Source organism: Frieseomelitta varia, unplaced genomic scaffold, assembly GCF_011392965.1.
Source record: "Frieseomelitta varia isolate USP_RPSP 00005682 unplaced genomic scaffold, Fvar_1.2 scaffold_787, whole genome shotgun sequence".
Classification (NCBI taxonomy): domain Eukaryota; kingdom Metazoa; phylum Arthropoda; class Insecta; order Hymenoptera; family Apidae; genus Frieseomelitta; species Frieseomelitta varia.
In genome coordinates this window covers 195362-221959 of record NW_025110575.1, presented here as the reverse complement: position 1 = coordinate 221959, position 26598 = coordinate 195362, and the positions used below count along the sequence as shown (strand labels likewise).

The 26598-nt window shown below is 41.4% G+C and overlaps 1 protein-coding gene across 6 annotated transcripts in view; it reads right to left on the bottom strand.

Moving 5' to 3' along the window:
• LOC122535920 (dystrophin) overlaps nt 1-26598 on the bottom strand; it is a 116167-nt gene that overhangs the window by 40459 nt on the left and 49110 nt on the right. For 4 of the 6 annotated variants that reach the window (XM_043667841.1, XM_043667839.1, XM_043667842.1 and 1 more), the window contains exon 5: nt 25675-25841. In XM_043667841.1, coding sequence (XP_043523776.1) covers nt 25675-25841 — 167 coding nt within the window. Of the gene's footprint in view, nt 1-13545; nt 14091-25674; nt 25842-26598 lie in introns of those variants that run through there. The other 2 variants (XM_043667843.1, XM_043667844.1) reach the window with 2 other exon arrangements.

Sequence of the window (26598 nt, the reverse complement as noted above, 5' to 3'; positions counted from 1 at the left end):
CGTTTTTCTTTTCAATATGAATATTTCGCAAAATTAACGTCTTGATAAGGAAAATAAGAATCTTCAAGTACGCCAACAGACTAAAAGATTTTCTTCAAATTGTTACTAATTTTAAATATTAATAATTCGTACTATAATATGAGGAAAATATATACATTTCTATACGATAAAGATGGAGAACTCATGCTTCTTGCATCCCATAAATCAAACAAATAAATCAGTGATTATTTCTCCGATTAACAAAACCAAACATGTACAATATTTGCTGTAAATTTTAAAATATACACATGGTTGGAAAAGACGTGTGTCAGATTTTCAAAGAAAATACACCACTGATTTTTCATCGAACGTTCGTTAGTTCGATCGCGTATAGCCGTATCGCTGTGCACGCCGTTAAATTTAGATTTTAATTATTCGGTAGCTCGCGATATACCGAATTCCGTGGTCACGCCGGGTCATATATACCATTACACGCAGCGTGCATTACATTATGCGTCAGCTGCGTGCCATTTTGTAGCTGGATATTCGGAATTTTGTCGTACGTTTTCTCCGTTCTGCGCAATTGAAACGCGTAACACACTGGACGCCGCGAAGCAAAAACGGGCATTCGTGATGCATTCGCGGATCGATTAGCAGCTAATCGAATCCCCAAGGCTCGAAATTCACAGCGAAACGCCCTAGAAATCGTTTAATTCGATTGCAATTTGGTTTATTTACCACGTGCGATTTTATTGATCATATTTACACACGGGGTTTTAACTTTCATATTCGCGAAACTCGTACGAGAAACGCAGGATGATATCCTTTCGCAATTATAACATTTCACTTATAACAGAATTAACGTAACGTAACGTTTCATGAATGTTTTAATATGATCACTTTCAAATGCAAATATCTCGATAATAAAAAGTCGACCGACTCGTATTAAGACTCCATTAGAAAAGAATCGCTAGCCCATTGAGGACGAACGTTGCGTTAATGCAACGTTTCAGTCGGAAGCTTGAAAATTCTCCTCGCTTTGTTACATTACGCCGTTTGTCGTATTCTTATAGAAATGTCGCAACTTTTTAGAAATGTGCCACGCGCGCGAGAGAAGAGAAATTGTCGCGCCATTTGTCCAATCGCGAGAATAATCAGCAAGTGATTTCGTCCTCTTATTATGTTTAATACTACGTTACACTGTACGTCTCTTGGAGCAATTATACGCCATTCGATCCATTAGCAAGGCTACATTAACGCAACGCGTTCCATTCGCAATTCCTTCGAGTCATCGAATTCGATTTTTCAATAGTATCGGGAACTGTGAAAGGAAATTCTAAGGACTCGCATAATCCACCAATGAAATTTTATAATTTTTCATGAAATTTCGAAAAAAAAAAAAAAAAATTGAGATTCGTTTCTAATATTATGGTAAATAACTCCTTGGTTCTCAACGAGTAAATTGCCATAGGAATATCCTTAAAACGTAGAAGGATAGATGCCATTTATGGGCAGTAATAGCCCGGAGAGGACGCTGTTTAATCGCGTCAATTTTAATTCGATCAATTTGGAGCTAGACCAGGCAATCCACGGAATTGAAGAGTGCGACCGAGCGTGAATTAGGGTCATTGGTCAATAAGGAGACGCGACAACCACCGGACGCGAAATAATTCCCTGATAAACATCGCTCGATCGGAATTGCACTCGAGCGCGATTAACTTGGAAAATCGCGCGTATTAGACGCTCGAGGAACACGCGGACACGCGGTTCGAGGCTTTGTTAGCTTTATTATATACTCGGCAGTCGACTCTGGAGAACTTGTGCAATTAGGTTATGGTACACGGTATGTGTGTCGCGTGAATCGAGCTAATAAGATGAATGGCGCGCGATTGTCCGGCTGGTTTTAGTTAGCTTGGAGCATATAGCACGTGTCGCGCGGAGAAATCACGTGCCAGATGCTGGAAAATCGCTCGGCAAATGGAGAGAATTAACTGAGAGGAAAGCTTCATCACTTTCAATTGTGGAATCAACGAATCAGTTAATACGAATTTTCCACCGAATGGCCTATCGTCGGTGAATGAATTTTTTAAATTTCGATTACTTGAGAGGGCACGTATTCTTAGCTAATGAAGTTACTGGGATATTAATGGATTTTAAAAGAAAAAGAGGAAATAATGGAACAGAGTTAATGTAACTTCTACTATGTATAATACTTCACGTAGATGATAATTAGAATGGGTTCAAAGTTGGATAAATTCGATCATTCATATTATTGACAAAGTAGTAATTTTTTTGCACAATTTTTTGATGTTAAGAAGAACGATGAAGTTTAATTCTTCTTCTGCAGTTTAATAAATATAATTCATCAAGAAAATACAATCAGAATGTATCTGGTAGGAATTACTACACAGAAAGTATTCTGAGATATAATTTCATTTTGTTTCATCAAATCTCTTCCTCGATTGTTTCGAAAACGAATTTATTAGTGGCCCAATGTTGCAAAGTTATTAATTAGAAACGCGATAAATTTTACATACAGAATACAGCCACGAGGTAAGCTAATGTATACTTAAAAACATTGAATCGAGCGTTTAATGGCGGAGTTGCCATCGTAAAACAATTATTAAATTATTAAATTACTTTCAACGAGAACAAAGACTCATTGTTGCAGGTTTAATCTTCGTTTTGCCATAAAGCAACGTCACAATGAATAGACACTTTCGTATTTCTAACCAGCTAGTTACGTGTCCCATTGTAAAATAATTGTCGATAACGAGAAGACAAATGGCAGACAAATAAGTTTACGAGCCTCGAAATAAATAATAATCGTAGGATGTAAAACGTCCAGCTTCAAATTTTCATGGGGATCGTTTTAATCAATTACAAACAAGAAAACTCACAGAAATGATCTCATCAAAGAACAAGGAATTCACACAATACGCTGCACGTGAATTACGAAATTTCCGATAATAAATATCATGTATCACATATGTGGGCATACGATGTCATACATTAGTCGTATATTGGTAACGCTGTAAAAGTTCTGATCGTACATTAATGTAACTAGGACAGAGATACCTTTTATCGCTACAACCAGAGCTTTACCGTTATAAAGTAGTAAAACAAGAGAAATTCCGTATTAACTATTCACTATTAAATACCTGTGATGGAACATAACCTAGAGAGAATGTGTTGGAAAATTTCCCCCGTAGCTTTACGCAACATTTCCCCTAGATCCAACAGTACTGTGCAAAGGGGAGAGCTGGGAAATTGTGTACGAGCAACCATTGAACACTGAAAGTCATATTAGCCTGCGCTAGCTGATTTAGTTTCGCATTTTCAATTCCGTATAAAGTTTATTTTATCCACAGTGTATCAAAGAGAATTAAAGATGCACATATACTGCAACATCTTCAGGGATTGTAACAGTACATATATATGTACATATACGAAACGCTTGATTTTAAAATAATTTTGCGAAATGAAGATACGACGATTGTTCAAAGAGATATTTGCGTGAAAATTCAAAAAATCAGAAAAAAAATCGTTACACGCTACGTTGCAAGTAATTCGAAGTTAAAAATGAAATTCAGATCGAAAAACTTTCTCGAAGTCTAACCAGTTCTAATCACTTATTCGAACTTCAAAAAAGAAAAGAAAAAAGAAAAGAAAAAAAATCTTATCAGTGCAGTATTCTGTACACACGAAACTTAAAAAGACGGCGAAAGAAACTTTTTCAATTAAACTCTCAAGAACCTCCTTGTTTACATTAAACGAGGCGTTTTCAAAATTCATTTAAAATCTTCACCGACGTCGGCGATAAATAAACGAATGAGACCTTGCTCCGAAAAAAAAAAAAAAAAAAAACACGAACCGAAAATAGCTTTCCCGCGACGAAAAACAAAACCGCGAGACGATAAAGGAAATTTAGAATTCGCATTACGAGGAGATAGAGTTCCTCGATAGAGGTCTCAGCTCGGCGTAGAAAACCATTTGACTGTTCGGGCCAATTCCATTTAAATCCCCGCAGACATTTCGCAGGGCCGTTAGTCGGGATTTGCTGAAATCTCGCGTACACGTGTTCGCAGTCGCGTTGCTCCTTTATTCGAAACACGTGTGCGTACGTAGACAACCGTTGGCGACGGTGACTGTGGATACCTGTGCGATACACCGACGAAGAAGTCGAACGCTCTTTGGAATATCTGCGGCTCTTTTAACGAGCGGTGACGTTTAAACGGATATCGGTAGATGCGCGGTCGAGCCAAGTGGACTTGGTTGGAAAACCACGTTCCGGTGGATCGCGATCCTTCCTCGTATCGGTAGACAGAAGTGGCTGTTCGAACATCGAACGACTCGGGCCGATTCGTTTCATTACTTCAACGACTCGCGTGGGTTTAATTGACGAGGCTGTGGCATTCGAACGATACTCTCTTTTTTCCCAGGAAGACACATCACCGACGAATAATTTTGTAATTTTGTCTGTTTTTAGAGATTATTGGTACATTCGGGAGATTGATAGGTTAACGCTTTTGCGTTGGAATGACGTGCCACGCACGTAGAGAATCTTTTGTACCCAATAATTGCAATATTTTCTCAGTTTTCAGTATATTTAAGTTTATAGGCAAAACAAATAATTTAATAATTTCTATCCAGTGGTATCATACTGACAAGTTCGAAAGGTAAACGACGAATTATTGTACACGGTTTGGTCACTCGTTATGGTTCGCAATCAGTTGCCAGCGCAAGTGGTTAATGGCTCTGCGTTGGGTTATCGTTTCTTCGTCGAAATGAAGGCGAGTAAATTCTTCAGGCTTCTGAACGATAACGACCAAATGACATAACGTAACACTTGAAATAAAATTCTTCGTTTGTTCATTTTAAAGTAATAACATGTATAATTATCAACGAATCACGAATGCGATAGTAATATCGTCAATGTAAAGATGGTTGAAATACAAGGAATTTTCTACTCCACTACGGTTTATAACCTCAGAGAATGTAACGGAAAGGTAGCAACATACCTAGTAGCAAGCGAAGAATAAATAATACACGGCGCGAGTGGAAGCATACGCGAACTGTTGGTCAAGTTTCCAAGCGGCAGTTTTTCTGCACGAAGCCTCGTATAAGTGATAAATATGTAAAATTGAACAGGAAGTCGTTTCGGAGGTAGCTCACCGATGGTTGAACCATAGGCTCGCTCGTACGAGAAAGTATGCACTAACCGGACGAACTGAATACGCCCGCGTAAAAAGGCCAGCAAGAGTGAAACGTGACACTGAGGAGCGGCTGTGTCTCGCCTGTGTCCCGCAAAGGTTTAAGGGTCAATTCCCAGCGTGCGTGTATAGATGGAGTATCACGGAGGCTGTAAAACGCAAATAGTAAAGACTTGGTTCCCTTCCTTCCAACTGTATACTCGGTATACTTACGTCACTCGTATACGCGGTTTTACGTACCGTTTCCGGTCGGTTGATCAAAAATACAAGTTCACCTTTAGGAAATTTAGGATTTCGCCTGTGTCTACCGAGTATACTGTTCAAACTTTGATGAGCGCTATATACCGCACGCGAATATACTTTATAAATTGATAGAGCGGAAGTAGGAAGTTTTATGGTTGATTATTCACGCGCTCGATACTTCATTGTGATGGCTGATTTTTCATTCACGATTGAATTCATAATTGATCGATTTCTCCCCAATCGAACTTCCACTATCGTTTGGCTACGGAGTTTGAAGACGCGAATGAACTTTAAACTCGCACGATGCTCACGAATGTTATACGATACTCAAAAATAGAATTTCATAACGATCTTTGCTTAAATTTTATTTCTTTCGTCATAAAAAACCCTATCTGTTCATCGTTGAGACTGATTTCTACGTATGTACGATTTCTTAAAATCAAGGACTCGATACATTTTCATTACCATCGTTAATAAAAAGTAAGTGTCGTATTTATACTGACAAAATTTTGCGATCAACGCTCGATGAAAAGCCAGTTCCATTCTCCCTTTTAACACTTGGCCGGTTAAAGCTTGTTAATATCTTGATTACAAATTGCGACTCGTACGTTTGTCGCAAGCTCTCTCCCTCTTTCATCCGCTTGGGGGGGAAACGCGTTCTTTCGCAAAGCGTCTCGTTCCGCGCTCGTGTGTGTTACGCGATTTCCAGCTCAAGTCAGGTAAACACGTGCCTCCGCGAGGAAACTAAGCGAGAACACGGCTTGTGCTGTGCATCAGTCTCCTGGCTCGTTGCACGCTCGCGTTCTTAATCAGATATACAACGATGACAACGGCGCATGCCATGAATGGACTGCAACGTAATTAAGATTCCAGCGGCGGGTGAGCGCGCGTGTGCGTCTTCGTCGATCCGCGGCGGTGGTGAAAACGACGATAAACAGACGCGAAAGAGACGGGTACAGCAGCCTTTGGCACGCCGTGCACAGCTTTGTCCTTTGTCTCGCGGACGATGCACGCAAGAACCGCTACCGGAACGTTGCACAGCCTCCGATCGAACCGCGAGAATTAGGCCGTGTTTAATGTATTCATTGTACTGAATCCTCGCGGCGAATCATCGCGGAACAAAGAAGTGATTGAAGCGTTTTCAAGTGTGTTTCGTATTTTTCTTGTTTTCTTTTTTTTTTTTTTTTTTTGTTCTGTTCGTGAAAGATTTATGTATTGACGATCGAGTATTAAACTTTAATACGAGAATTTTTTTTTTTGTTTTTTTTTTTTTTTTTTTTTTTTTTTTACTTTGATTTTGCTTCGCGTCGAGTCGTGAATCAGCGATTGTTACTGGTACTTATCGCTGATGAATGTTTGATAACGAATATGGGTGTTGAAGAATTCTCGAAGTTGTTGTTAAACTCTGACATACGAATTGGAGTATCTAGAATAAACGATACTGTGTAGTTCTCATATTGAAAACGAAGAAATTTCACGCGTTCTTTGTAAATGGCGGGTACATATTATGTACGATAGCAAAAATATCAAATCATTAAAAACATCCAATCACATTGTATAATTATTTATCTTCGTCCTACTGTTTCAAATTTCTTACATATTTAATTAGATTATTTCACATATTAACACAGCGTTCACCTAACATTTTTAACAAATCTTTAAATAATTCTCCCACGAGTTACAGCTGACTGGACGATTGAAAAAAAAAAAAAAGTAAAAGGAAAAATTCCATACCCAAGAACCGAAAAACAAGCTCTACGCTAGTAAAAAATACCAAATCATTAAAAACATCCAATCATATTGTATAATTATTTATCTTCGTCCTACTGTTTCAAATTTCTTACATATTTAATTAGATTATTTCACATATTAACACAGCGTTCACCTAACATTTTTAACAAATCTTTAAATAATTCTCCCACGAGTTACAGCTGACTGGACGATTGAAAAAAAAAAAAAAGTAAAAGGAAAAATTCCATACCCAAGAACCGAAAAACAAGCTCTACGCTAGTAAAAAATACCAAATCATTAAAAACATCCAATCACATTGTATAATTATTTATCTTCGTCCTACTGTTTCAAATTTATTACATATTTAATTAGATTATTTCACATATTAACACAGCGTTCACCTAACATTTTTAACAAATCTTTAAATAATTCTCCCACGAGTTACAGCTGACTGGACGATTGAAAAAAAAAAAAAAGTAAAAGGAAAAATTCCATACCCAAGAACCGAAAAACAAGCTCTACGCTAGTAAAAAATACCAAATCATTAAAAACATCCAATCACATTGTATAATTATTTATCTTCGTCCTACTGTTTCAAATTTATTACATATTTAATTAGATTATTTCACATATTAACACAGCGTTCACCTAACATTTTTAACAAATCTTTAAATAATTCTCCCACGAGTTACCGGACGATTGAAAAATAAAAAGAAAAAGAAAAAATTCCATACTCAAGAACCGAAAAACAAGCTCTACGCACGTGATTAAAACAGTGCTCCGAAAGGGAATTTTCGCGCTCGCTTTACCGAGTATCATGCCGCGAGCATGGTAAAACGCGAAGTACGGAGTATGAAGGAGGGAGAGAGAGAGGAGGACCAGAAATAACCCAGCTTTACGACGTTAAGGCAAAATTAAAACGCGAAGAAAAAGAAAGAGGGAATGGGGTGGGGAGAAGGGAAGACGAAATCTCTCTCTCGTCGACGCCTTCTTCGGCGACCGCTTCCTTCGTGGCTCTCCTCTTTTCTCCTCTTTTCCTGCTGACGAGTTTCTCGTCTGAGCATGCGGTGCACAATCCTCTCCTCTCTCTTCTCTCTTACGAGCTCTCGCTGTACCAAGACTCGACCAGAACGCCCGCGAAGTGGAATTCTCTCTCCTTCTCTCTCACTCTTTCTCTCAGCGAGGATGAATTCATAATGGCACGGGTCAAAACAATTCGCGCGACGTGTTTGGAGCGGCGTGGCCGGGCTCTTTTTTTGACATCAAGACGGATCGTTTGGACGATCAAAGACCGGCTTAACGACACGCTATAAAAAAATTCTCAAGGAGGATGGTATCTGAGGAACGGCGAGGAGGTTCGGACATCTCGAGGACACGTTGCACGAGGTATAAAAACGTTTAAAAGGCTCTCCGAGAGGTTTTGAATCGAGATGACGTTCAAATTTCGGAGAGGAAAAGAGAATTGCACGCCGATTATATTACCGATCGATGTAATTTCATATATTTTAGAAAGCGGTAAATATTTTAAACCGCCAGTGTGCAACAAAGGGTTCATGATCCGAGGCTTTGAAATGGTACTTCCGTATACAGTCATGAAACTCCCATTTATCGTGTAGCATATTTTATAATTATCGCAACTGAACTAACGCGAACGTAATTAAATTTTCGAGGGGAATTATCGTACTCACTCGTTATTGCTGCTGATTATCCCGCGGGACTCTCGATATACCCGCACGACAAACATGTATCATTTCACAACTACGACGATATAGTATCGTTCAATTGTTCAACAAATTGGCTTATTGTCGTATTTTAGAAACACGGCATCGATAAACTCGATACATCAAGACGAATATATGATAGAATGGTAACTCGTCTCGTGGAATCGACGTTCTTCCCTTGTTAGAAGCAGCGAATTTCATCGTGAACATACGAACGATCAGGGAAAATCTGCCGGTCGGTGATGTGCATACACGTAAGGAACAGCGAGCGTGTCCAGGCAATTTCAGTTTCGCGACAAGTGGAACAGGCCATCGTAACACGAGGTACGTACAAAAGACCGTTATGCTGGCGGGGCATTGCGAAACGATGCAACGAAGAAATGGGTCAAACGATTCAACTGTCAGTCTGTTGGCTACGACACGAAGACGAAGCCACGATGCAATTGCATTCAGTGCGTCGACCGCGCCGTTTTTTAAGTACATACGCAAGAATCTAGAAGCTGACAAGAGGGTACAGCATGCCCAACGACGCGTTTTCTTTCGATCTGAATGTCCTTTCCTCTTTGAGGGATGGAAAGACTCGCCCCTTTTAATCTCGTACATCACCTACATCAAGAGATTTCAAACAATTACTGCGAATGCCCTTCGACAGATCTAGCTCCGATTTGATTTCGAATTTTAGAATTTCTAGATCAATACGATTTGAACATGAGTTTATCTTTAATCTTTAATTTACGATCCGAGTGTTTCGCGTTTTTACAGATAAAGAACGTATGAATTATAATTTCGCTCGATTTGATAAATACGGAGAGTACCCGTGGAGGAAATTTGAATAAACGAGCGATCAGAAATCGGTAGGGCGCGAGAACGCAAATACGGTGGTGCGTCTGTGGCGAGCTTTTAACGATGAATAATGCGTTTCGACAGCTTTTCCTTGGTGCTCGTGAAACGACACCGTTCTCCCAGCGGGGCCATTTCATCGCAAACCGATAGCTACATCGTTGGCCATTCCGGGCAATCTTCAGCTTCCATTTTCCTCCAGACATTTCAATGGAAATGTACGCACGAAGACGTGCCAGTAACAGTACGAAATATACAAGCAAAGTTAACATTTTTCAACAGCCAACATTGAAACAGAGGGGAATTTAATTCTAAAATTAATATACTGAAAGTTCCCTCTTCAATCTGCGTGTTCCCTCTTCCCTCCGTTTTTGACAAACGACACTTTAAAGCTATCAATATGAATTAAATAGTTCGAGAGCCATGGGAGAACTGAGAGATAATTGAGGCGCGCATAATTACGAGCCACGTAATTAAGTAATTAATGCTTTACTGTCGAGCTCCCAATAATCCGGTCTCGTCATTGTTTCTCTTCGATTATAAATTCCATGGAAATACCAGGCTTGGATATTTACTTTATAACAAGACCCTTCGTTACCTTAGACGACACAGAACTTCGTTAATCCGGACTAATTGGAAGCGAGAGATCATCAGAACTGCAGTCAAGTTAGGATCAACGTAATCCAGCTTTAATAAATGCCATTTATATTTTGTTTTTTCAGATTATTTCCATGACAATCGATCTGTCTGTATCATCAAAGAACAAACGAGACCGGGAAAATTTTCAAAACCATGGCGAGATTCGCTTGAAAACATAAATTTTTACTTGTATCTGAGATGATGAGAGAGAAAGGAGGCAAATGAATGCGCGAAAAAAAGAAAACCAGGACTGTGCAAGAGAAAAACCGTTGCCTGAAATGTAAGAAGACGAGCTCAAAGATGCGCTTGGACGCAAGTTTATTGTGAAAATTAGATTTCATCGGCGTGCCGGCGGAAAAATGTTGGTTCATCAAGCCGGCAGGAAAGTTTCTGAATTCTGAATGTGCCACCATGGTTTGTGTGTCAGATATATAGTAAATACAATTGTCAATTTACAAATCAAATCAAGTATCTGTAATTCATTAAGTAAAGTAAGAGTAAAGTATAAAACAGAAATAAATTTTTGTACACCCTGCAGCACGAGTACAATGTCGCCACGAGGGGATCTTCCAATTTTATTAAAACCTTCTCACTCCCAAGTATTAAAGTTCCTTTCGAGAATCGTCCTTTCAATGATTTGTCAACGCTCGAGAGAACTATGAAAGTCTGAAGCTTTTAATTCGAAGCTTTCTGGCCACTCGGACTGTCTACAACTCGATAAGCGAAAACAAGCGGAATTTCACGCTTTTGTTCCTGGGGCCATTCGGCATTGATCCGCGACGATATCAGCACTTTCGAAGTGTCAGCCATTAAAGGAGAATTCAAGTACCACGGCCGAGCTTCAGGGAGGAAAAAAACGACGATCGCACGGACGTTTACGATCTGTAAAGAGATCCATTTCGTCGAGTGCATTTGAACGTCGACAAATACACCTTGAAGCGGCAGGAGGAACTTGAAGGAGAAGTAGACTCTTCTAATGCGGCGCTGGAAGCCTGCAACGCTGGAAGCCTTGAAACTTTCCTTTCTCTCTTCTACATCTATCCCGTAGTGAAGCACGTGGAGTTGACTTTGACTAGGCAACATGTCTAACTAAATTACTGTCATCCTTGAATAACCTTGTGTCGCGAACAACTTCGGCGAATAACCAGTCGGTGTATAACGCTCAACCAGAAAACCTTCTTCTCCGCGCGCTGATGAAAATTTTAGAATACCATCGAGCACGTTTGTGCAATCATAATTTTCACAGCGCGTACAAATCCGCGACGCGCGTCGCATTTTATCTTAAAAACTCGCCGCGCGATATAAATTCACTTTATTTTCATATTTATTATACAGACGGGGAAAGGGGGATGAAAATATATATATGGTGCGATCTATCAACTTTTTTTTTTTTTTTTTATTTTTGGCTGAAAGATTTCATCTCAATGGTTATTCATTGAAATTTTGGATTTTATCTATCACTACTGTTTAACGATGTATTTCGTCCGTATATAACCAGAAAACCTGAGAAATATTGTTGAAAAAGGCCTGTCCGATTTTTGGCCGATCAAAATACGTTCACATTTAAATTTAGCACTTGTAAATAACGCGTTAACCACGTACGAACTAACAATCCGGGAAAAACGTGATTGCACGACTGTTCATTGCCGAATTATCATCTTTGGTCACGCTAATAAAAACTAACGAAGCACAAACAGAGCGGCTTTTGATCAGTTGTACAGCGTGCAGGTCGTGCCGAGGAGGAAGAGAAAGGGTTAGAGAGGAAAAGAGAAGGAGAGAGAGAGAGAGAGAGAGAGAGAGAGAGAGAGAGAGAGAGAGAGAAAGGGACGAGGACGAGGCCCAGTAACCGGGGGAAGTTAGTTTCATATCGAAACCGGTCGTTTTCGCAGGCCAATTCCGTTCGTGTATGTGTACCCTAATGTATACCACTCTCCTACGTCTACGCGCTACCGTATCATATATTCTTTGATCGTCGTTTCTAATTAGCGACAGTACGACTGCATCCAATGTGATACTACATTCCCTGCGATGCTATTTAATCCGTTCCCTGAGAAATTCGGATTAACTTGCTTCACCGTTACCATTCTACTTTCTACCGACCATCGTACAGTAGAAATTCAATAGAATTTCGTAGCCAGGTAATTTTCCCCGAATCGAAAAACGATACCGGAGTAATTTTATCTTGCTGCCTGAAATGCTGCCATCTACGTCCGTGGCGCCATTTTTTTAATGATTTTGCAGAATGCGTTTGGCAATTGTAAAGGATTTCAGTGAAATTCTTTTTTTTTTTTTAAGGAACATAATTTTTATACGTTGTAATACTTTTGAGTAATACTTTAATATATTTTCATCGATATACTTTTATTTTCCAAAAAAAAAAGAAAAAAAAAAACGTACTGAACAGCGTGTAACATTATTACTTCTAGCATTCTCTTTTTGTTGCAAGTAATAAAATATTGTATATTTTGTAAATATCTATCAACGTTAAATCAATCTGTGTGTGCTAAAGCTAAATACAGCACAACGATAAAGATAATGGCACATCGTGGAAACATACGCAACACTCCATGGCTCGCGATGATGTCTGCCATTGCAGTTAACATTAAATCCATACTACGGCACGCGCATTTTATTCGCCCCTATGTTTGATCTGTAAATTTACGGCGTGGCCTGTCTAACGCGAGCCTCCATCTGCGTCTTGTTTTAATGGTGCATTTATCGTGCCATAAACTCATCGATTTATGCATCAGACCTCCGTTGAGTCGCATCTCCCACGTTGAGAACGAAGCACGAGTTAAGTCACGGGAAAAAAGAGAGAAATACGAGTTTCTCAAAGAAATTCTCTTCCTACGTGTTACGAGTTTACTTTCACGATCCTAAACTCAGTGAGTCTGTCTATCGCCAGTAGTAAATTTCAATTTATTAATCGTACGCCAACGGGAAGAAGGGTATGAAGGTATGAAAAATTCGAGAATCGTTTCGTATCTATCCTACGTTACCACCGTGCTCGTTTCTAGCGTTTCTTCGGCTCAATTTTCAGAATCGGTTCGTCGTTCGTTACAAATCCACGCGCAACGACGCTATCGTCGATAAGGTAAATTTAGCAAACAAATGATAGGTGAAATAAATAAACGGAACAAGTGATTGTTGTAGATAATAGAGTAAGAACAGCTGTTTACATGATTCACCGTGCAGTTTTTGCGGCTCAGTTCTCCGCATCCTTCAAAGACCCCTGTGCTTGGAATCTCGACGAACGACCACTCAATCAGTAAAAGAACACTCACGGTATCACCATCGCACTAATCCCACTTTTCTTTTTTTACCCGTGACCTCTCAGCCACACATACACACACACACACATATACACGCACAGGACACGCGAACGGCGTTACGAAGGAAAAGAAAAAGAAAAACGCGCAGGCGCGATCGGTTCCGACTAAAATCGCGGCGTTTCTCCCCCTCCGGCCGTCAGAGAGCCGTGTTGCTGTCACATTTTTCGATTCTAACACACTGTTTCACGTGTGCACCTCTCACCTGTTGTTTGCCACTTTGCCACCCGAATGCTGGCACGACGACGGCGCGAACTCGACGATCGTGAAACGAGTTCGCCGGTATCTGGACGACTTCTTCACAGAAAGAAAAAGAAGAAATGAACGGAGGATGACCGTCGAAAACGAGAAAGAAAGAGAAGCAACACACGAATAAACTCCGACGTTCGCGCCGGACGGAGCGGAAGCCGGCTTATGGAGTTCGCTCTAGAGTCCCCTCGTGTAGGATTGCCGGCCTTTCGGCCGATCTCGGACATTTTCGGCTCCGCTCGGTTCTCTCGGTGCTTCCGTCACTCGTGCACTGTTGGTAACGAGAGTATCGTCTTTACCTTTTGTAGGTTTCGCCGCTCGGATTGGAAAAACTTGAACGCGAATTTCGATGAAAATTCTCTTTATAATGGAGCAAAAACCTGCAATCACGAAGACGAATGTATGTTTGTCTTCAACGATGACGAACGTTGTGGTCATCGACACCGAACGAACGCGTACTCCCCAGGACTGATCGACAATTCATTATAAAGATCGATCGAACTCGAACTAGTTACTAAAGTAATAAGGATTTAATTAACTATCAATTGGCTAGTTATCGGTGAAGCAATTAGCGGTATTTTATCGCGAGACACGTTGCCAGGGCAGCATAACGAGGCAGAGCATAAACTTCTTCTACGTGATTCGCGATATCGAACCGGGAACGATTTTTTTCTTTTTTTTTCTTTTTTTTTTTGTTTTGTTTTCAACTTCCTCCCGCCTTTTCCTTCGTAACGCGAATACCATTATTAATCTACAGCCTGTAGCGTGCCTGGACACACGGATGTGTACGTGGCGAGCTCGACAGGAACGGCCGATGAGTAATGGTTCGTTCGTCAATTATAAATACGATTTCAGTTGGTTGCGCAGCAAAGTTTAGTATTAACATGACTGACCATTTATCTTCGCCAGTTTATTTTATTTACATCGGTGTGTGATGGTCGACCGGTTTATCTATTGTTGAATTAAACCCTCGTTTATTATTACGACTGCTTATCGTTTGGCTCGTGCTCGATCTTCCGCGATTATCAACCTGATGAATTCTATCGCGCACAAGGATGCCAATGCCTTTCACCGTTTCCTGCCGTCTGCCACTATTATTAACCGCTTTCTACCGTTGTTTCTGCCGTTGTTTCCGAATAAATTAGGAAAACGATTGTTCGCGTCGAGTATACGCGCGAGGGCGACGCGTGAATGGAAATCCACCATAGTGGTTTCAACGATGACGCAAACCTTGTTGGAGGACAGTCGTCGATGGTTGATTTTTTTTCTTGATGTCATCGACCTTTTCTCTGAATGTACATAGCCTTCAATGAAACGTTGAACAAAAACCAAATTTAATTCTACAAAATTTCAGAGATATCACTAAATATTTCTGTAATGCTCTACTGACGAAATACAATAGTGAATGTGGATTCAAAGCAAACGAAATAAAAATTTCGAAAATGTACTCGTACGGATGTGTGACTTCCAATTTATGTAGCGTCGTAGAATATCAAGATATTACTCCCATTTTTCTTTGCTTTTGCACGAAGCAAGTTTTGTAAATTAAAATTCAGCAAGTAAATTCCTACGCGACCTTTGTTTTACATTAAATTAAATAGACTCTGCGGAACAGAGCCGGAGAGCAGAACAAATCGCAGCCGGCGTTTCCACGATCCGCGTGGTGTCAGTTGCACGCGGAACAGCGGCGTCTACATTTCCAAATGCGACAGAGAAAGCGAAACGTGAGATGGATCCAGTTCGCAGAATTATGGAGCATGCATCGTGACATCGTCCAGAGTTATTGCGATCTAGTTGTTCGACGCTGAGCGGACACAAGTATTCGGTCCATTCGCACGAACCACGAGTACTCGCTGATCTATTTATTCAGTCAGGCTGAAGGTAATCGTGAAACGAGATGCTATCCTCGATAAAAGAAGACTCTGTATATACCTACTCTGTTTCGCCATCTCCTCCGCTTGATCACGAATACGGAGGAACGTTCGAATACTTTTCCAACGTTTCCTCCGGTGAATTCAACGAGCAAGTTAAACCTCTTGCGAATTCGCGTACATGCAGTTCCGTAATTTTTATCTAATCGTTGTACACGGCCGATAAGTCTCCGTGGAACCAGTTGGCATTTGAACGAAGCGAGGTCACGAAGAGAACGAATTTTTCCCGCAAGTCTGCGGTGGAAAAATTCCGCAACTCTCACCGTTCGATAATTGGTCACATGAACATAATGTAAATTTAACAGCGTCGCGACTCCGTATGGGATACAATGCCGACATATAACTCATGTTTAATGCAAGAGTCGGAGGCGTCAGCGTGCGATATTACAATACCGGTCGAGGCCGATTCCCTGATTTCCGACGTTGTTTTGGACCGATCGTTCAATGCCATCGCATCCTGTCTCTAGATCGAATCTCGCGTACGGCGAAACATTCGTCCGGCAACTCTCCAATGTTTGTAATAATCTCGTTTCCATAAGTTTCGTTATCCATAAATCGAACGTCGCCGATGACAGTCAGAAATTGGTACTCGTCTAATTAGCAAATCGATCTATCCTTTTAAACTGCTACAATTGCAATTACGTACAATTGCCTTCGACCTCGTCGGAGACCGCAGAATCACTTACGCTCTCGTAGGTAATGACGTACCCGATGAAATACGGTTCCCACGATAGAGATAAGCTTCATGTTCGATAATCAACCCTTAATTGCGTCGATTAAAGTGCACGTTCTAACGTCTTTCGCCGAATCGAATTGCTACCCGAGAAGCTGTTCCACCGGACTGCCGCGCTCGTATCGGAATGCGACTCATCTGGTTATCAGATCGAGCTGCTAAACCCTGTCGAGCTTTACTGCACCGTGGAAATATTTGCACGGTGGAACGCGGGCGAGGTGGCGTCGACGACGCGACACGACGCGACGCCCAAGGTGCATTGAACTTGAAAGACGCGGCGGCGATCGACTAGGTATATTTGGACGCGGCGAGCACGAGGAGAATTTAACGCGTGGTTGAACTTGCGGCGCGGATAATAGGATGTAAGTGTTCGCTTCCGGTCGTAGTTTTAATTCACCTCGACGGGGGTGGGAGGCCTTTTCCCCCCGCTGCGAAATCGTCGATTATTCCCGAATGCCCGCCGCGTCATCCGCTTTGGAACGGAAACTCTGACGGCCGAGGTCTATGAACAATGAACACGTGGGAGAATTTCGCGGCGAGCGTAATGAAAATCAAAGACACGACGTGTATACCAAACGTATGGTTCTGCGCTTTGGCAGCGTTTGAAAGCTCTTCGCCTCGAGAAGAAAGAAACGACCAATTCGAGAGGAATTTTTTTTTTATTTTTATTTTTTTTTTGCTGAGAGGCAGCTTTCTGTTTCGTTCGAGAAATAAAAGGCTTGGAGTGGCTTTATACGAAGATACCACCTGCTCTATTTTCAAAGCTTCATTATGATACGACTCGAGGTGACTCGTATGGAATCACTCGAGCATATTCTTGTATACATTATTCATAAGAATATATTATATTTTTGCATATTTCTTTACAGGCGTATCGCGAGAGGCTGCCTTTCACAAAGAAATTCTTGCAATTTTATTTCCAACGAGGTATACCTTGCCTGTCGATATTTAACACTTCAAAAAAAAAAAAAAGTGGCTCCTACATGCGGAAGATTGTCGTATCGATCTTTCCGCGTTTAGACACCGCGGGTATAAATTGAATTCAACCGGCGTGAGATCGGCGCCGATATCGTTGATTTCGCACAGAATGAGCCTACGAGAAAAAGAAAAGTAATAGCGTGTGGAAACACGTCTTTCTTTGGATCGGAAATGGCCAATCAAACGCGGTGACTGCGCGCACCGCTGGCACGCGTGTCTAACCGAACGCGAACTGGTTCATTATGCGACGGTAGCGATAGATCACACAGATAAATACATTTGTGTCTTAATGCCCGGACAAGCGAGGTCGTCGCGTACCTTTCACCTCCCCCTATGCTCATGATATACACACATAACCCTGCGTGTCCCCAATGGCGCAATACTATGCTGGCAACAAATTTGCTTGGTAATTAACCAATTAGTGGAACATTGCTAATTGACTGATTAAGTACCCACTCGTCGGGAACTAGATTGATACTGATGCGGTCGGTGGCCGCGTTGCATTAACATCGTCGGGAACGCCGCTCGTTTCGCCTTTCGAGCCGAAAATTCACTCGTCGAGAATTCCATTCCATTCACGAGCGAAAGCAAAAAAGAAAAAAGAGAAAAAAAAAAACGAAAAAAGAAAGAAGAAAGAAACAGAGAAAAAGGGAAAAACGGGGGGAGAAGAGGGAAGGACCTTTTTTTTAAATGAAACTTTTAGGAGAAGTAATTCAACGGATATATCAGTCGGTGAATCATCATGGACGAAATTCACGGAGCGCGAACCACGTTTACTTTAAATATCCAAAAATCACAACCCCCCGGCGGGGGTCGATTCGACGATTCCCTGTCCCATTTCCCCGTGTGTTCTAATCTCGATTACCATCGTGGCGATGACAGAACGCTGTCGCGAAAACGAAAACGAGTCGAAATAGAAACGGCCCGGCTGTTTTTCTATCATTTTCGAGTCTGTCCGTTTCAGCGGAAGAGAGCGGAGAAAAATCGATCCACCAGTCCGTGCGTTCCACACGGTATCCACACACGTAAATCTAAATTCGAGCGTGGGAAGCTACGTCGAGCTTCGACGGTTACGACTTCGAATCGGCGGAGCCGAGCGGAATCCGGAATAATTCAAAAGATAATCCGATAGCGAGGTTATAATTTGAAAGATGGTGTTTGAGTTTGCCCGGCTGGCCCCGGCTACGCGTATGCATTCATTCATTCGCTCTAACTACGAATAGCCCCGTACACTACCTACCTAGAGTGGCTTCCGGCCGAGCACGTGTGCGCGCTCGATTCGATTCGACTCGACTCGACTCGACTCGACTCGCGCGATCGTGCACTCGCCAACGTGCGCCGCCATGTATTTGGACAGAACTGCTGCCGGCTATATTCTCTGATTGGGGCCGGCCAAGCTTCCTGCTGCCTTGCCTCCTGCTTTGCATACCTAACTACGGAGGCGAATTCCGCAGCCGAGACAACCGAGAGATCGCTCGGTTCAGCTTAATTTCCAGCTTAAACCGGGTTATCGCGCGACTATGCCCCCCCCCGTGCACTTTTCAACCGTTTCCCGCCGTTCGTGTGCTCGCGAAAACCTACATTCACTCACCGACTCGCTCCGCTTTATCTTTCGTTCGGCCGTTTCACAATCGAGAACACCGTTGCTTTGCTATCGCGGCGGAATTCTCCACCGTCGCATTCCTCTCTTTGACCTTTCGTCTCAAAACGGGATGCCCCGGGATGAAACACGGAGGAACTACCGCCGACAGCAAGTATTTGCGCGTCTTTTCTCTACCGTTAATATCGTTGCATCAGCATCGCGGCACGTTTATCGCGACGCTTTTGTCGTCTCGTTTCGGCGGTCGAAAAAGATTTCGATGATATTTCAGTGGATAACCGCCGGAAGCGGAGGTCGCTCAACCGGCCAAAGAGAATCCGCGCGTTTCTTTCTTCGGGGAAAATACGGGTCGTGCTTTCAGAGGAAATACCGAGTGTTCGAGCGTGCCTTTAATTCTGTGTTTCTTGAAGGATCGTCTTTGGTGATCGTACGACAGTCGTGCATTAACACGTATGTATTTCTTGGTCACACCAAGACTATTCGTTTTAGGTGGATGTAACATAAAGCACCAGATAACGTTGACTGCGCAGTCCAGTAAAAAAATCAATTTTCGCGCAATGAGAAACTATGACCAAACTTTGACTAACTTTGACCAAGTTATGAAAGTTTAAAACGTGTGTAACGTGTCTGAAAACAGTGTACGTGGCTCGTAATAAACCGACGTGGTCCTGTTATCTACAAGAAAGATATACATATATATAGACAAGTATGGAACTTTGTATGCCAGCGAGCCTTTCAAACCTGAAAAACCTGATCGCTGATAGACGAAGCAGTCAGGTTTTGGTTTTCAGCCGATATCGTGCAGCCCGTGTTGCGAGATTCTATTTCCACGTCGTAAATGAAACGAAAGTTCGTTTTTTCACGACTATCCATTCACGCTGATCTGAACACTCGCACACTGCGCCATATTACACGTACAGTTGCTCACGAAACTGAGAAACCTTTTGTGAATATATTACAGAAGTTATGTAAAACGTTTTGAAGTTTCATTAACATTGCAACGAGCCATTAGTGCATATTCATATTTAAACAACCGTCATTCGCTTCATTGTAATCATTAGTCTCAATATTCAGTAAATTATATTCTACACTTGTTATGCATCACTTACAATTAGCTTGGAATAACGTCTCTCAATGTAAATTTATTTATAAGTATAATATACATATATAAATAAAATTAAAACTAATTAAATAAAATTTTATAACAAAGGTATAATTTAGTAATAATTTAAAATTAATATTATTATTTAAAAGTAATGAAATTTGAATTTTTTTAAAAATTTATAAGTAAAATATAATTTGTATCTTTTGTATCAGGGTTAATCAATTAATTTTAATAAATTTAATTATCTCGAAATGATCTTATATTACATGTGATAACCACTTCGAACCAGAAGTATGTATTCGTCGATTAAATTCCAACCTAAGTGATTAAGATGACAATGCACTCCGTAAACTACTTTTTTTTATTAAACGCACGCAACTCCTAATTTTCAGATTGGTCCCAAATTTGACTAATGGCAAATTGTGACAAGATATTTTATACAATACTAAAAATTCCTCTACGATAAGTTCCTAGATACTTATACAAACTAGTGTACTAAATTGTCCCGATAATTGTTTCCCCATTTCGCTACGCGACCAGATCACGATTCACCTGATTATAAACTCTTCTGGGAAATGACACGCGTGACACATTCCACACACTCGTATCCTTTTGCCCGATCTAAAACACGCGTTCACGCTTACTCGAGGAGCATGTCAGTTATGCGCGGAGCCGTGTCAATGTCTGTCAACTTCCGCGTACCTTTATCAAGTATTTAACAATAAGTTTAAGCCGATGGCGTGATCGCTCGCTCCAAACACGGGACGAAACCGAGCTACGTCGAGGTGTGGGAAATCGCGAGAGGGCAATAAATCGAATTAATATTACGCTATCTGGCCGAAAAGGAAAAAAGCGGAGGTGTCGCCGGTAATTACCGGATTGCCGATAATTAAGGCGCGCCCAGCGGACCACGTGGAATTTAAAAGTTAAATTGTGTTTCGCTCATGAATTATGCATTCGCGGCCCGAGCTTGCTGATTGCGCCGGGAACTTTGATCTTCCGGTTATACCGTATGGGAGAAACGATCGTAAAAAGATCGGCGATTCGATGCACCTTTAATTGCTCGTCCGTGTAACCATTCGGTTAGATTTTTTTCGCCCCATTCCCGGCTCACGAGCTCCGCCATTTTTGTTTCTCATACTCGAGTGCGACTTTCGTTTCGAACGTTAATAATCACAAGGATCGTTCGACGTTGAAAATATAATATTGACACGAACGTGTATTAATTCCGCGGGTGATTTTAAATAATTTAGGAATTCAATAATGTTCCAGTTTGTATTGATATACATTCTCCATCTTTTTCTTCTCCTGTGTTCATCATCTACTCTTTAACATTTGATTAGATAATTTAATTTTATTTGTAATTTCGTAACTTTCGTCAACAAACGACTAAATCGAGAATTTTATACTATCGAGCCGCCTGATATCCCATTTTGTATTTTACGTAGAGTTCCTATTATTTAAAACGCAAATAATTCGCACGCCCTATAAATTACGCAACCTGCAAAAGCGCCCTCCAATAGTTTCGAACGGTACATTGTCAACCCTCCAGCGCTAGCAGATCTCGTTCGTTTAATCACGCCCGGTCCTTTAATTAAATATCCTCGAAGCCGGCCTTTATCGTCGAATATTCGTATCGCGAACGACGGGGAAACGTTTCCCATTTTAATGATCAAACCTTTGCTCACAGTTGGCGCGTATACGAAAGGACCAGCTTGTTTTAAAATGGTGAAAATCATTATTTTCGTTTCGAAATTACGTGGACTCGGTGCGCGCGCGTTCAGAATGGAAATCGACGAAGGTTTGCATTTAAATATCACGACGAAAGTGGTCCATGCCCACTATAAGCGAGAGGAAGTTTAAGGAAGCAGCGAGTGACTCTTCGTCTCGTGGATTTAGTGGTCGACAAAGGATCGGTCATACAGACGCGTACAGATTTCAAGGGAAATAGACGAGGTCAAGCTCTCGCAAAAGCTCTCTCTGATTCAGTCGAATTATATTAAGACGAATTCCACCGAGCTCGATGTTATTTTAAGCGTGCCTCGTTGAAAAGAAGGTTTTATTACCTTCTTCGTCGAACTCGTTAAGTTGCCCCGACCTTTCAACGCGACTTGCCTCTCGCTTTGACGGCCTACTATGCTGGAAATAATGCGTTTCAGCCTTCCGTCCGGTAGCTCTTGAAAACATTAGTCAGTTTCAGAATGACAGGATCTCGTTCAGTTCCATTAAGGAAGAGTTTGACGATGATTCATCGAATATTCTTTGCTTTCGAATCAAAGCAGAATCCTACCTTCTTTCTTTCTCCCTCCCAACTCAATCGTTTGCACATCTCTACCTTTCGATGGGCGAATTTTTTCGTCAAGCAGGTTACTTTCTCTCTCTTTCTCTCCGCAGAATGGTAATGCTGATTTTTACGCGACACAAAAGAATACTCTGTGCGAAGCTGACGTCCCTTTATCAAAGTTCCACGTTCAGAATAAACGTGATCCGTGATAATATTCGTTCGACTGGCACGTTCGACACAGAGGAAGCAAGGATCGCAGTATGCGATCGAGGAACGTCACGAGGCACGCCGGTATCGATAATATCGAACGTTGCTGCGTATAAAGCAGCAGGCGATATTGCGTACACGCATCACGAGTCCCATTGTGTCGGGGACGATGTCGCGAAATTGGCGACATCCCATCGACGAAGCTACTCTCTGCCGATAGCGAGATGTAAATCGCTAGGCCGCTTATGAAATCAGAGTTCAACGACGACGAAGAGGAAAGACAGAGGAAGGTGAGAAAGGAGAATGGACGAGAAAGAGAGAGAGAGAGATGCGTTCCATCCGCGACGTTAAACCTTGACGATCGTGCAGGCGCGATTTGCACTTGCAAGTTTCGCCGTGGCAGATGAATCGCGAACGCGATTATCGATGCACCGCCAATGTGGCCACGTTACCATCGTCGATAAATCTGAATTACGAAGCCTCGGATTTTCTTTGTCATCCTGTCGTATTTCAAGGAACAATTTATGATACATTTCGAAAGAGAGATTATTGTCAGATAATAAAGGTAGTTGTAGGATAATTGTTCACGAGTAGGTGTGAGATGGATTTGTATCAATAATTAATAATGGCAAATTAGTGGACAAAGGCAATACTCTATCTATCTTCTTGTAGAATAATATTACATAATATAAAATTTGAAATTTGGCAGATTTGAAAATTGAACACGCGTTAATGTCGCTGATATTTATTGAGTGCCTCGTGATGCTTTTTGCAAGTAGTTTGAAATTGGAAAATCGTCTTCAAGCAAATGAAATTACTCCATAATGTTCAATTCATCGGTCCTCGATTCAATCTTCTCAATCTATCAAAAAACGTACGAGGCACGAGCGTCAAGCACGAAAAATCGAGAAGCAATCGTCCAAGTTCTTTTTCCACTGTAATAACATTAATAAAAAAAAAGAAAAAGAAAACTACACATCGTTCAGAAATGATCCGAGAGGAAAACAAATATTTCGTCTGTTGGAGAGTTCTAAGATCGGCGAAACGACGGTGCGCGGGAATGGTCGATAATCGGTCGACTTGTCGCGCTGACGAAGGTAATAACCGGTGTTTCCCCGAGACCTATTAAAGGTGGCTCGCACGGAACGAAGGTAATTCGGTTGTATCGCGGATGGAGAAAAACGGCGGGCGGTTCCGCAGGAATTTCGACGTCGTTAGGTGCTGAAGGCGGCGGATTTCTTTCCCTCGGTGGAAAGCCGAGCAGCGAAAAATCGCCTTCGCCGCCGCGGCAGCGTCGGTCCACGTCTTTTACTCGGCACGCCGGGTCTTCGATCCAACCGGAGTGCTCTGGCTAGTTTCCCTCCCCCCCAGGGCACAAAGTCGTTTCGACAAATGGAACGTCCGCGCGATAGAGAAAATTGTACCGGCAATAATAAAGCGATACGACAGACGAGGAGGGCCGAGGGGGGCGAATTGAACCCGCGCAGAACCAACTTTCCCCAACCTGTTTCGCCTCCTTCCTCTGGCACTCTGTCTCCCACCGATACCACCGATAAGTCCAAATATTACATCCGCTTGTTTATCCTTCGGGATATACCGTTTAATCTGATTGTATTTTTACCGGAGGGGGTTGGAACGCGGTCCTGGTGAATTATCGTCGACCATTGTTTTCCCGCCAACGCCCGTCTCGCGAAATATTTTCCTTTGCCTTTTCCTCCTCTCTTCTTGGTTCTTCTGCGGTATATCGCAATGTCTCGAACGATTCGGAAGCTGTCTTAATCGATGACAGAAAAATCTTCGATGGAGATATGAAGCTTCGGTGCGCTCGAAATTGTCAAATTTAATAAATTCACAATGACGTATATTTTTTTTTTTTTTTACAAAATATTCATTGCACTTATTTTTCTCTCATCACAAGATCGTTCATATTTTACCCGTACTTCCCCAAAGACATTTCGCAAACTAGGTCGTAAATTGTTAAGAAAATAATTTCGACTGCCGGCGGGGAGACGTATTTATGATAATTCAAAGAACGTTGCATTACGTGCATTGAAGATTAAGCTGCTTAAATAATACGCCCAGCGTAATGTATCGTAACAATATTCCGCAATTCATACGGATTTCGAACTGCGAGCCACCGTTCCACGGGGCTACACAATACATTCCGTGATGTTGATAAATTCGCGACCCGGCAAGTGCGCAATTCAAACTTCCCACTTCTGAATACTATTAAACGAAAATTTGCGTTATAGCGGCGGATTCAACTTCGCCGTGAGTTAAGCGAAACGACAAAACCTTGAATAATTCCCGGGCAAGTTCTCGGTAAGAGGGGGCTCGGTTCCTCCGTAAGAGGAATGACACGTCGATTCGTTAAATGGCGTAATTGCAAACGAAACGATCGTGGGATTCGCTTCGCTTTGCACCTGAGAGAAATAAGAGTGACGACCGGAAACTACCATTCCACGGAATTGATGTTCCATGTTTTGCAAAATCAGCCATTTCTACAAAAATGGTTTCGTTTCGTGAAGAATGAGGCAATTTCGACGTTTCGAAAGTTCCATAAAAATAATAAGGGATCATCGCTGGAAAACGTTGGAGAGCAATTTTATCAGAGAAATAACAACGAATACACTGTTCGTATGAACTTGAAATTCCACGGATTGTCCATCCGATAGGATACAGTCCGAGGGAGGTGGTTGATCGTGATATTATGGGGCAATTTTATCGAAACGAGGGCGCATGTCGTGGTCGATGGTTAGAATCTAGCTGCTCCTCGATGGTCGTGGCCGCCAATGGCTTTTGACGGAATCAAAATATTTGTATTCATATCGGGTAGTGCGGTTCGTGGGTAAGTGGCTTTCTGTGTAGGTAAAAGGAGGGTAAAGTACTCACGTTAGCGGTGTCGTCGAGTTTCCGCTTCCACGCATCGCTACGTTCGATTAGGGCGTTCCACTGCTCGGAAAGTTTGTTCACTTCCCGGCGAATGCTGCGCGTCAATTCGCGTGCTTGCTCCTCCGCGCTTCTGTAGCCCCTCGAATCGCCGTCCAGTTCCCTTCCGGCTGAAACGAAACGTCAAACGTGATATCGCTACCTTCGAATCCACATTCAATGCATCACATTTTTCAAAATCTCATAATTCAACTTAATTCACTTTCGATTCTTTTTCACCTTGAATATTATTTTGAATTGAGACTGTGAAAGGAAAGGTTTCGCTTGGTACCCTTTTCTCTACTTTTATTCCAGAATTTAAAGAGAAATTGAAGTATCTGGGATATTACGGTGAATCACTGAACGATATAATTATACTTGTTCCGTTTTTTAATATCGTTTAATCTTGTTATTATACTAATATTATTATATTATATTATATTATATTATATTATATTATATTATATTATATTATATTATATTATATTATATTATATTATATATTATATTATTATAATTATAATATTAGAAAATTAACAAGTTAGGACTTTTCGCAATTTTAAATTGAACAAAATCATTGAAAAATTTGTAATTTGCACGTGAAATTGTGAAACTTGATTTGTTTCGTAATTAATTGTAATTTTTAAAACACCGACAACATGAGAGCTTGTTTCAAGTATTGAAACAAGCTCACAATTCGTCAGATTTAAAAACACTGCTCCCAACGGTTTCTTAACATCACTAGGATTTCACATAAACGAATCAGATACAAATAAAACAACCTGCGAACGCGTGTACGGGCAAACAGACGGAAAATACGTGAATTAATAATTTTCATACGCGGTGAACATTGACAATTCGTCGATATCGGGTAGCTCTGAAACGATT